At 42.3% G+C, this 12,394-nt stretch overlaps 1 protein-coding gene across 2 annotated transcripts in view; it reads left to right on the forward strand.

Annotated features, from left to right (window-relative positions):
* The window catches only part of ZFC3H1 (zinc finger C3H1-type containing), a 265,037-nt gene extending 255,236 nt beyond the window's left edge, over positions 1 to 9,801 (forward strand). For both annotated transcript variants that reach the window (XM_063927461.1, XM_063927460.1), the window contains 4 exons: positions 7,354 to 7,455; positions 7,861 to 7,900; positions 8,620 to 8,682; positions 8,799 to 9,801. In XM_063927461.1, the coding sequence (XP_063783531.1) occupies positions 7,354 to 7,455; positions 7,861 to 7,900; positions 8,620 to 8,682; positions 8,799 to 8,927 (334 nt within the window). In that variant the 3' untranslated portion in view covers positions 8,928 to 9,801. The remainder of the gene's footprint in view (positions 1 to 7,353; positions 7,456 to 7,860; positions 7,901 to 8,619; positions 8,683 to 8,798) is intronic.
* The last annotated feature ends 2,593 nt before the right edge of the window (positions 9,802 to 12,394 follow it).

The raw sequence follows: 12,394 nt of genomic DNA on the forward strand, positions 1-12,394 counted from the left end.
TATATATATATACATACACACACACACATACACTGTGTGTGTGTGTGTATGTACATATGTATATATATATAGAGAGAGAGAGAGAGACACAGCATAAAGGTGCACTCACCAGAGTTTTGCACGTAAAAAGCATTGATTCAATGCTTTTTACGTGCAAAACTCTGGTAGTGCCCCTTTATGCTGTCTCTCTATACGTTGATGTCTGGACTCGTACTCTGGACCTCTTGGGAATCACCCCAGTCGATGTTATATTTTCCCTGTGCGAGTGCGACCGCATCTGGAACTATATATATATATATATATATATATATATATATATATATATATATATATATATACACACACACACATACACTGTGTGTGTGTGTGTGTGTATATGTATATATATACATATATTTCTCTAACGTCCTAGTGGATGCTGGGACTCCGTCAGGACCATGGGGAATAGCGGGCTCCGCAGGAGACAGGGCACATCTAAAAAAGCTTTTAGGTCACATGGTGCGTACTGGCTCCTCCCCCTATGACCCCCCTCCAAGCCTCAGTTAGGTTTTTGTGCCCGTCCGAGAGGGTGCAATCTAGGTGGCTCTCTTAAAGAGCTGTTTAGAAAAGTTTTTTTTTAGGTTTCATCTCAGTGATTCCTGCTGGCAACAGGATCACTGCATCGAGGGACTTAGGGGAGAGATTTCCAACTCACCTGCGTGCAGGATGGATTGGAGTCTTAGGCTACTGGACACTTAGCTCCAGAGGGAGTCGGAACACAGGTCAGCCTGGGGTTCGTCCCGGAGCCGCGCCGCCGATCCCCCTTACAGACGCTGAAGAGACGGCAGAACGGAGGTCCGGAAAACAGGCGGCAGAAGACTCCACAGTCTTCATAAAGGTAGCGCACAGCACTGCAGCTGTGCGCCATTGTTGTCACACGGCTCACTGACTCAGTCACGGAGGGTGCAGGGCGCTGCTGGGGGCGCCCTGGGCAGCAATATAATTACCTTTAGTGGCAAAAGGAATACATCACATATACCCATTAAGGCTATATGTATGTATTTTGACCCAGGCCAGTTTCTTAAAAACCGGGAGAAAAATCCCGCCGAAAAAGGGGCGGAGCTTATTCTCCTCAGCACTCAGCGCCATTTTCCTGCTCAGCTCCGCTGGTGAGGAAGGCTCCCAGGACTCTCCCCTGCACTGCACTACAGAAACAGGGTAACAAAGAGAAGGGGGGCATAAATTGGCGATATTTATATATTAAGAGCGCATATATAGTAAACAACACCTTCTAGGGTTGTTTTTATACATTTATAGCGCTTTTGGTGTGTGCTGGCAAACTCTCCCTCTGTCTCCCCAAAGGGCTAAGGGGTCCTGTCTTCGATTAGAGCATTCCCTGTGTGGCTGCTGTGTGTCGGTACGTGTGTGTCGACATGTATGAGGACGATGTTGGTGTGGAGGCAGAGCAATTGCCGATGATGGTAATGTCACCCCCTAGGGAGTCGACACCGGAATGGATGGCTTTAGTTATGGAATTACGTGATAATGTCAGCACACTGCAAAAGTCAGTTGACGAAATAAGACGCCCGGCAAACCAGTTAGTACCGGTTCAGGCGTCTCAGACACCGTCAGGGGCTGTAAAACGTCCTTTACCTCAGTCAGTCGACACGGGTACCGACACAGATGAATCTAGTGTCGACGGTGAAGAAACAAACGTATTTTCCAATAGGGCCACACGTTATATGATCACGGCAATGAAGGAGACGTTACAGATCTCTGATACTGCTGGTACCTCAAAAAGGGGTATTATGTGGGGGGTGAAAAAACTACCTGTATTTTTCCCAGAATCAGAGGAATTGAATGATGTGTGTGATGAAGCGTGGGTTACCCCCGATAGAAAATTGCTAATTTCAAAGAAGTTGTTGGCATTATACCCTTTCCCACCAGAGGTTAGGGCGCGCTGGGAAACACCCCCTAAGGTGGATAAGGCGCTCACACGTTTATCAAAGCAAGTGGCGTTGCCGTCTCCGGATACGGCCGCCCTCAAGGATCCAGCAGATAGGAGGCTGGAAACTACACTGAAGAGTATATACACACATACGGGTGTTATACTGCGACCGGCAATAGCCTCAGCCTGGATGTGCAGTGCTGGGGTAGTGTGGTTGGATTCTCTGACTGAAAATATTGAGACCCTGGATAGGGACAGTATTTTATTGACTCTAGAGCAATTAAAGGATGCTTTTCTTTATATGCGAGATGCTCAGAGGGATGTTTGTACTCTAGCATCAAGAGTAAACGCGATGTCCATATCTGCTAGAAGAAGTTTATGGACGCGACAGTGGTCAGGTGATGCGGATTCCAAGAGGCATATGGAAGTATTGCCATATAAAGGAGAGGAATTGTTTGGGGTCGGTCTTTCGGACCTGGTGACCACGGCAACTGCCGGCAAATCCACCTTTTTACCTCAGACCCCTTCACAACAGAAAAAGACACCGTCTTTTCAGCCGCAGTCCTTTCGCTCCTATAAAAAGCGACCAAAAGGACAGTCTTATCTGCCGAGAGGCAGAGGAAAGGGTAAGAAAGGGCAGCACGCAGCCCCTGCCCAGGAACAGAAGCCCGCCCCGGCTTCTACAAAGCCATCAGCATGACGCTGGGGCTTTACAAGCGGACCCAGGAACGGTGGGGGGTCGACTCAAGATTTTCAGCAATCAATGGGCTCACTCACAAGTGGACCCGTGGGTCCTGCAGATAATATCTCAGGGTTACATGCTGGAGTTCGAAAGGTTTCCCCCTCGCCGGTTCCTAAAGTCTGCTTTACCAACGTCTCCCTCAGAAAGGACGTCGGTTTTGGAAGCCATTCACAAGCTGTATTCTCAGCAGGTGATAGTCAAGGTACCCCTCCTACAACAGGGAAAGGGGTATTATTCCACACTATTTGTGGTACCGAAGCCGGACGGTTCGGTAAGACCTATTCTAAATCTGAAATCCTTGAACCTGTACATACAGAAATTCAAGTTCAAGATGGAGTCACTCAGAGCAGTGATAGCGAATCTGGAAGAAGGGGACTTCATGGTGTCCCTGGACATAAAGGATGCTTATCTGCATGTCCCAATTTACCCCTCACACCAAGGGTATCTCAGGTTCGTGATACAAGACTGTCATTATCAGTTTCAAACGCTGCCGTTTGGTTTGTCCACGGCCCCTCGGGTCTTTACCAAGGTAATGACCGAAATGATGGTTCTTCTACGAAGAAAAGGCGTATTAATTATCCCTTACTTGGACGATCTCCTAATAAGGGCAAAGTCCAGAGAACAGCTGGAAGTCGGTGTAGCACTAACCCAGGTAGTGCTTCAGCAACACGGGTGGATTCTGAATCTTCCAAAATCTCAATTGACCCCGACAACTCGTCTGCTGTTCCTGGGAATGATTCTGGACACGGTTCAGAAAAAGGTGTTTCTCCCGGAGGAGAAAGCAAGGGAGTTATCCGAACTTGTCAGGAACCTCCTAAAACCAGGAACGGTGTCAGTACATCAATGCACAAGAGTCCTGGGAAAGATGGTGGCTTCGTACGAAGCGATTCCATTCGGCAGATTCCATGCACGGACATTTCAGTGGGATCTGCTGGACAAATGGTCCGGATCGCATCTGCACATGCATCAGCGGATAGCACTGTCACCGAGAACAAGGTTGTCTCTCCTGTGGTGGCTGCAGACTGCCCATCTGTTAGTGGGCCGCAGATTCGGCATACAGGACTGGGTCCTGGTGACTACGGATGCCAGCCTACGAGGTTGGGGAGCAGTCACAAAGGGAAGAAACTTCCAGGGCGTGTGGTCAAACCTGGAGACGTCTCTTCACATAAATATACTGGAGCTAAGAGCGATCTACAATGCTCTAAGTCTGGCAAAACCGCTGCTTCAGGGTCAGCCGGTGTTGATCCAGTCCGACAACATCACGGCAGTCGCCCACGTAAACCGACAAGGCGGCACGAGAAGCAGGAGTGCAATGGCAGAAGCTGCAAGGATTCTGCGCTGGGCGGAGAATCATGTCATAGCACTGTCAGCAGTGTTCATCCCGGGAGTGGACAACTGGGAAGCAGATTTCCTCAGCAGACACGACCTTCACCCGGGAGAGTGGGGACTTCATCCGGAAGTTTTCCACATGATTGTGAACCGTTGGGAAAAACCAAAGGTAGACATGATGGCGTCTCGCCTCAACAAAAAATTGGACAGGTATTGCGCCAGGTCAAGAGACCCTCAGGCAATAGCTGTGGACGCTCTGGTAACACCGTGGGTGTACCAGTCAGTGTATGTGTTCCCTCCTCTGCCTCTCATACCAAAGGTACTGAGAATTATACGGAAAAGATGAGTAAGAACGATACTGGTGGCTCCGGACTGGCCAAGGAGAACTTGGTATCCGGAACTTCAAGAGATGCTCACGGAGGATCCGTGGCCTCTACCTCTAAGAAGGGATCTGCTTCAGCAGGGACCTTGTATGTTCCAAGACTTACCGCGTCTGCGTTTGACGGCATGGCGGTTGAACGCCGGATTCTAAAAGAAAAGGGCATTCCAGAGGAAGTTATTCCTACCTTGATTAAGGCTAGAAAGGAAGTGACTGTACAACATTATCACCGCATTTGGCGAAAATATGTTGCGTGGTGTGAGGCCAAGAAGGCTCCAACGGAAGAATTTCAATTGGGTCGATTCTTACATTTCCTGCAAGCAGGATTGTCTATGGGCCTAAAATTGGGGTCCATTAAAGTTCAAATTTCGGCCTTATCAATTTTCTTCCAGAAGGAATTGGCGTCAGTGCCTGAAGTACAAACTTTTGTCAAAGGTGTACTACATATACAACCCCCAATAGTGCCTCCAGTGGCACCGTGGGATTTGAACGTGGTTCTAAATTTTCTCAAATCTCATTGGTTTGAGCCGTTAAAATCGGTAGAATTAAAATACCTTACATGGAAGGTAACCATGCTGTTGGCCCTGGCTTCTGCCAGGAGAGTTTCAGAGTTGGCAGCTTTGTCATACAAGAGCCCATATCTGATATTCCATTCGGACAGGGCAGAATTGAGGACACGTCCTCAATTTCTCCCTAAGGTGGTTTCGGCATTTCACTTAAACCAGCCTATTGTGGTGCCTGCGGCTACTAGCGACTTGGAGGACTCCAAGTTACTGGACGTTGTCAGAGCATTAAAAATATATATTTCAAGGACAGCTGGAGTCAGAAAAACTGACTCGTTGTTTACATTGTATGCACCCAACAAGATGGGTGCTCCTGCGTCTAAACAGACGATTGCACGTTGGATCTGTAGCACAATCCAACTTGCACATTCTGTGGCAGGCGTGCCACAGCCTAAATCTGTAAAGGCCCACTCCACAAGGAAGGTGGGCTCATCTTGGGCGGCTGCCCGAGGGGTCTCGGCATTACAACTTTGCCGAGCAGCTACGTGGTCAGGGGAGAACACGTTTGTAAAATTTTACAAATTTGATACTCTGGCTACAGAGGACCTGGAGTTTTCTCATTCGGTGCTGCAGAGTCATCCGCACTCTCCCGCCCGTTTGGGAGCTTTGGTATAATCCCCATGGTCCTGACGGAGTCCCCAGCATCCACTAGGACGTTAGAGAAAATAAGAATTTACTTACCGATAATTCTATTTCTCATAGTCCGTAGTGGATGCTGGGCGCCCATCCCAAGTGCGGATTGTCTGCAATGCTTGTACATAGTTATTGTTACAAAATCGGGTTATTACTGTTGTTGTGAGCCATCTTTTCAGAGGCTACTTCGTTTTGTTATCATACTGTTAACTGGGTTCAGATCACAAGTTGTACGGTGTGATTGGTGTGGCTGGTATGAGTCTTACCCGGGATTCAAGATCCTTCCTTATTGTGTACGCTCGTCCGGGCACAGTACCTAACTGAGGCTTGGAGGGGGGTCATAGGGGGAGGAGCCAGTACGCACCATGTGACCTAAAAGCTTTTTTAGATGTGCCCTGTCTCCTGCGGAGCCCGCTATTCCCCATGGTCCTGACGGAGTCCCCAGCATCCACTACGGACTATGAGAAATAGAATTATCGGTAAGTAAATTCTTATTATATATATATATATATATATATGTGTGTGTGTATTTTTTTTAAGTGGAAATGTACCAATTACTCCCACTGGCAAGTCTCAAGACACTTGTCCCACTCATAAAGCACCCCAATATACCTGTCCCATACCTTGTACCCCAATTTCCATCACATTGCATTTTTTACCCCAAAAATGCCATGTCATTATTGACTAATTAAAAATACTTAAAAACTTTTAAGTGCCTTATTAGTCATTAGGGGTGGTGTCCCAGGGATTCTGAACAAAATCCCGACATTTTTAGCTTAAAATAGGGATTTTGCACTACTTGTCATGAGTTTTAAGATGGTGAAGAGAAAACCGCTATAAACCCTATGGAGACTTATTGGCGATAACTTATCGCCGCTAATAGGATACCGATTTATCGCATTTGTGATAATTTATCCCAAATCCGTGATATCACAGCTAATGGGATATCCCTTTTGTCTTGTTTATCTTTGTTTGTTTTTTTTTTTTTGTTATTTAAAAGTAATCAAATGTTACGGACCTTTACTAGTTTTTAACATTTCTACAGTGACATACCTTCATTGTAATTCCTGCCAGTACAAGTTGAGTCTCCCATATCCAGAATTCCAAAATACAGATTATTTTTTTTTGAGTGCAACTGAGATAGTGACATCTTTGCTTTCTGATGTTGCAGTTTACACAAACTTTGTTTAATGTGCAAAATTATTAAATATATTGCATAAAATGAACTTCAGGCTATGTGTATACGAAATATAATGCATTATGTGTTTAGACCTGGGTTCCATTCCCAAAATATCTCATTATGGTATGCAAATAATCCAAAATACAGAAAAATCTGATATCGAAAATACTTCTTGTCCCAAGCCTTTTGGATATGGGAGACTCAGCCTGTAGTAGATTGAATCCTATTATATAATACAACTGGGGATGGTTGAAAAGAATACAACTTTTGGCTGATCTGTATACATATGGACAATTTACTGTACATGGTGCTCTTTGTCAGTGCTATGTGCTTTTATGCTTAATAAGGCCATGTCAAGTTTAAGTCTTATACAGAGGTTGCTGGTGCAGTCATTAAGTTAGTTGTATACATTATTATATGGTTCTAAAAAGTTTTGACTATTGTGTGCTTTGTTCCTACCAATGATGGACTTCAGCTTTGACAAATGAAGGATAACTAGCACTTTGACTTGGTCAGGTTCAGCATTAGTGATTTCAGACACTTGGATATGTTTCTGTCACATTTGCAGTCAGTTTATCGGTTGCAATTCTTTATTTCCAGGGCACTTAAACAAGAATTGGAAGACAACAATATGCAAATTGTGAAAATGCAATCCAAGATGTTTACTTATAACTTCCCAATGTGCCTGTCCATCTGGAAAATGTAATGTACAAAATGTTGTTTTTGTATTTCTTTATAATGTAGTATGCAGGTAACGTTAATCTTACTGTGTCATGGGGGTTGGGGTACTAGTGCCATTTTTAAATATTCCTGCATCTAATATCTTCTATGGAAATGAATTTTAATGTATGAAACCCTCATATGTTAATTTGATATGGATTTGGTTTTCCACGCTGTTTGGTATGGAGAACCTTTTATACAATTAGCTGTTAAATATGCCAGCATCAAAATTCAGAAAGCGCCTCCTCCATGTGGAACTTCAGCTACTAATTACATTAAGAATGCTACTTCGTGTTTTTAACAGTACACTTTCTTACCATGCTACTGTACAACCCATTTCATTTAAGCAGTGCAAGTATAACAGGTCTCTTGTTTTTACACCCTTAGAGCCATTGCAGTAGAAACTTTCCTAAAGGGACAGAAGGAGGTAAGCTTTGTAATGCCATAGAGAGCTGTACCGGTAACATTGCAAGTATTTAAGGTTGTTCTTTACATTGTGCTGACTTGCTGTGATAGAGTAGCGACACATTAACTCAAGGCTATAGTAATGTGCACCTTCTGGACATAGCACTGGATCACCATTAGCCCTGATATACTAGATGGAGATTATAGTCTGATATAAACTGTACAGAAGCAGGAAGAGTAGATATTTCTACTAAAATCAATCTAAGCTATTTGCTTGCAGAGCCGGATCACATTCCATTACATCATGCAGATAATTTATTTACATTTTTGCTCAGTTTAATGAATTTTAAAAAAAAAATGGTTTCTGTTACTAAAACATCAAGCTAAAATGGAATACATTTTGGTCATCCACATACAAAATTGTTGCTGATCATTGTGGGTTACTTTACATAGTAGAACAAGTTCCATAAATTCATATTACAATTTCTGAAATAATTTTAAAAAGAAAATGCGATTCTGCTTGAATATAGGCATGCTTTGAGAGAGTCAAATAGACACTGTTTTATAGATCACTGTATATTTTTCAGCTATTAATGTTTTTTAAAGTGCTTATATTCAGAGAAAAATGATACCACATTTATTAATCGATTCAACGTCTATGTTGCCAGACTGATTAATTTAATGAGAAAAGTAACAAGTTATCTTTCTGTCCTTTTCCTGAAATTGCACCTTGTGTTTCAGGTCCAGCGTCTGTACCAAAGAGCCCTACAGAAGTTGCCTCTGTGTGCTGAACTTTGGAAAGATGTAATGTTTTCTCCTCCTCTTTTTTTCTTTTGGGGTTTTTGAAGCTTTATTTCTTTATGCCTGTAGATGTGTGCAAGACTGTGTCCTTACCACATGTGCTTCCCCATCTTTTGCAGCAACTCTTGTTTGAAGCATCAGGAGGAGGTAAAACTGATAACCTGAGAAAACTAGTTTCCAAGTTTCAAGAGATTGGAGTCAGCCTAGATGAGCTCTTAAATTTAAACACAGAAAGCAAGAATCGCTGAACACTCGTTGCAGTCAGCCAAAATCCTACTCTAAATTGCCAAAATCGTCAAGAATAGTCTGATTCAGATTAGCCTGTGAAAGTCACACCTACTCTGAGTCATTGCTTTCTGTAACTGGGAAATCAAATTATACTGCCCAACCTAAACTGGAGAATTGAATTCCAAACTCTGGCCTGCTACTGGGCCCAACAAGGTTCTCTTTACATCATGTACGTAAGTATAGTTAATTATAGTGATTTGCCGTTTTATTGTTTGTCTATTTATTTATTTTTTACTTTTTTTTTTTTGTGTTCCTTCTCTTTTCCCTTACCCTCTTCATTTATGTTTGCAATCCCCGTTTGTTGTGTTTCTAACTTGTTTGACTCTCTCACTGATGCCTGTGAGACCCTATGTCTTTATATTAACTTTGGGGGCTGCTGTTTACAATCCAAAAGCAATCAGTCTCTCATTCTAAGTCCTTTCCAATTTGGTCATTTTTCATTTTGAAAACAGTGGGAGGTTTTGGGGAATTATAGCAGTTAAAGCAAAGAGCAGCAGGTCCTCGGCCAAACCAAGGCTGTCAGTCTGCTAAGTGCACTTGAGGGATTTTTTTTTCTTTCTTTTACATTTCTGCATTTTGGACTCTTAAGTTGAGACTGCTAAACTTGAAGACAAAAGATACTATTGCAAAATGCCAGTGCATCAGAGCCGAAGAGTGGTCAATTAATACGTGCAATTTTTCTTTGTAAAGAAGTTTAATTTATAATAAAGTTTAACAGTTTAAAGTACAATATATAATGGAAATATTGTTTTGTATTATGGTACTACCTTGTGTAGTACTAGAACTGTTTATACAAATCTATTTTAAATATAATTAAACTTTTTTAATAAAACATTTACTGTCTGGTTTTTTTTCTTTCCACTCTAGCCATATTATTTAAAGTTTCTGAACAACATTACTATAGTGCAACCAAGTGTCTGTAGAGCAGTACAGGGAGAATTACAATGGTTTAAATAAACAAACGGTGCCATATAAAAAGGTTTAAGCAGGATTGTACAGAGCAGTACGGATGGCGTAATGCAGAGGTTCCCAAATGCGGTCCTCAAGGCACCCTAGCGGCCCATGTTTTAAGTATAAAAGCCATGCTTGGCCACAGATAATTAAATTAGTACCTCAGTCAAATTGATTTAGCCATCCGTGCTGAGCCATGAATGTCTTTACAACCTGGAACCTCTTGGGTAATGGTTAACATTACTGCATCACAGCACTAAGGTCATGGGTTCGATTCCCACCATTGCCCTGTGTGGAGTTTGTATATTCTCCCCGTGCTTGCGTGGGTTTCCTCCCACAATCCAAAAATATACTGGTAAGTTCATTGGCTCCAGACATTAAAAAAGGCACCCTAATGTGCAAGTGTGTACTTGTGTTTAGGGCAGACTAGATGGGTCAAGTGGTTCTTATTTGCTGTCACATTCTATGTTTCAGAGACAGAATTCATACAGGTAATTATACAAGTGTGTGACCATTATTAACATTAGCACTCAGTAATGTATTATGAAGGATCAGAGTCACTGACTTTGAGCTTAGTGGAGACAAAAGATGGTTCTGGGTGAGAACGAATAGCCCTGCTCACGGGAGCTTATAATCTATTTATTATTATTTTTGTTGGGGGGGGCAGGTGAGCTGGATAGAGATGAGGGAGGACAGAGGGCGAGTGGTAAGAGTGTGAGGAGGTTTTGATATTCCTTTAATGTGTGTTTTATGGGCCCATATGAATCCCATGTAGGGAGGTGGGGAAAGTAGGTTCCAGAGTGGATAAACAGCAGGGGAGCAGTCTCGAAATTTGGGAGTCAATGGAGGTAATCTGTGAGTAGAGCAAGGCGACAATCAGATAGCAGAAATGGAGAATAGATTGAGAAGAGATCAGATGTCGGATGGAATAGGAGCAGTTAAAAGCTTAGAGCTATTCAATTATTGCCCGTGGTATGCCCAGAGGGTATGCACTTAACGTGGATCTCTGTGTGCACCTCGAGGGTGCAGACAGAGAAATCTGCATTCTGGACACCCTTGGTGCTTACTGCATGAAGGTAATTACATTGCAGCAGATTATTAACCAGAAATGTATGCCTTAGCTGCAGGGCTTACCATGGTAAATGATTGTATAGCTCTGGGCACTTAACCCGGGAGTTAGAAGCATGTGGCTTGTCCCACAGGATTTTACAGTATATACCAGTAATGTGTCATGACAAGATCCACCTGAGTATGTATGTCCTTATTTTATTAAAAGGTTAATACAAAACTACCTGGTCTGACTAAAAATGACTGAAATCAGAAAAAAAAGTACCTCACTCACTGTTTAACACTGTTCTTGCCGCCATGAAGATTTAAATTAAGAATGGAAACTTCCATTACTCCCTGACCTATCCCAAAATAGAGAAACCCCACCTTATGTATAGGTACTGTTAACCAAACATTCCTTACTGTACATAGTTATAACATAAAAGGCAAGTTAATACCTGGATTATTTTAAGAACAGACTAGATGTTTTTAACTACAACTCTAACCAATACTTAGTTCTTTAAATAACATTACAACTGTGTTTTTATATTCTCCCGTCAACATATTAACTGTACACAGCGTTACTGTTGACCATATGTGTGGTCCCTTTTTGCATAATATGTCATGTGGCAGGGTATGGAAAACTCACCTAGAAGGTTAACCCCTACAAAGTGTCACTTTCGAAGTTCACTGCATTACTTCTTGAAACGTATTCTTTATGCTCTCAGCCTCTGACATCATGCTTTGTCCAAGAACCGTTATAATAAGACTGCATTAATTACCCTAAACATGTATCTGCACATATTCATATGAAACATGATTGCTGTTAATTTTTTGGGATGGTGCATTTTACCTGTATGAGGCTGGTATATAGCATTGACAGATGTAATCCAGTGATTACAAATTTATACAGAATTATTTACAAACATGGATCATGGAAAGTATTTTTTTGTTTCATTATATATATTGGGTGGGGAACCTGTGGCCCTCCATCTGTTGTTGAACTATACATCCCAGCATACCCTGCAACAGTTTTAACATGGATAAAATAGCAAAACTGTAGAAAGGCATGCTGGTATTTGTAGTTCTACAACAGCTGGAGGGCCAAAGGTTCCCCATCCCTGATATATATTGTAAGGAGTACACCATATTTGGAGTATATCAAATATGGTTATTTCTAATCAAAGGGTTTTGGTGTCTGTGGAACTAAACAAAAGTGTACACTTCACGTCTGACACAAGCATTAAACTATCAAAAGCAAGGTACAAAAAAACCCAAACAATAGTATATATAAAAATACTTTAAACATTTGTTTTCTAACAGCAGTTTACTTTAAACCATGTTATCGAAAGCAACTAAAGATTGTAATATTTTTTCTCAAACTATCCTGGGTTGGGGTAAGTGTGGACTGAAGAATCCTATTTTGGCT

The sequence above is a fragment of the Pseudophryne corroboree genome, chromosome 6 (assembly GCF_028390025.1).
Source record: "Pseudophryne corroboree isolate aPseCor3 chromosome 6, aPseCor3.hap2, whole genome shotgun sequence".
In the NCBI taxonomy this organism is placed as follows: domain Eukaryota; kingdom Metazoa; phylum Chordata; class Amphibia; order Anura; family Myobatrachidae; genus Pseudophryne; species Pseudophryne corroboree.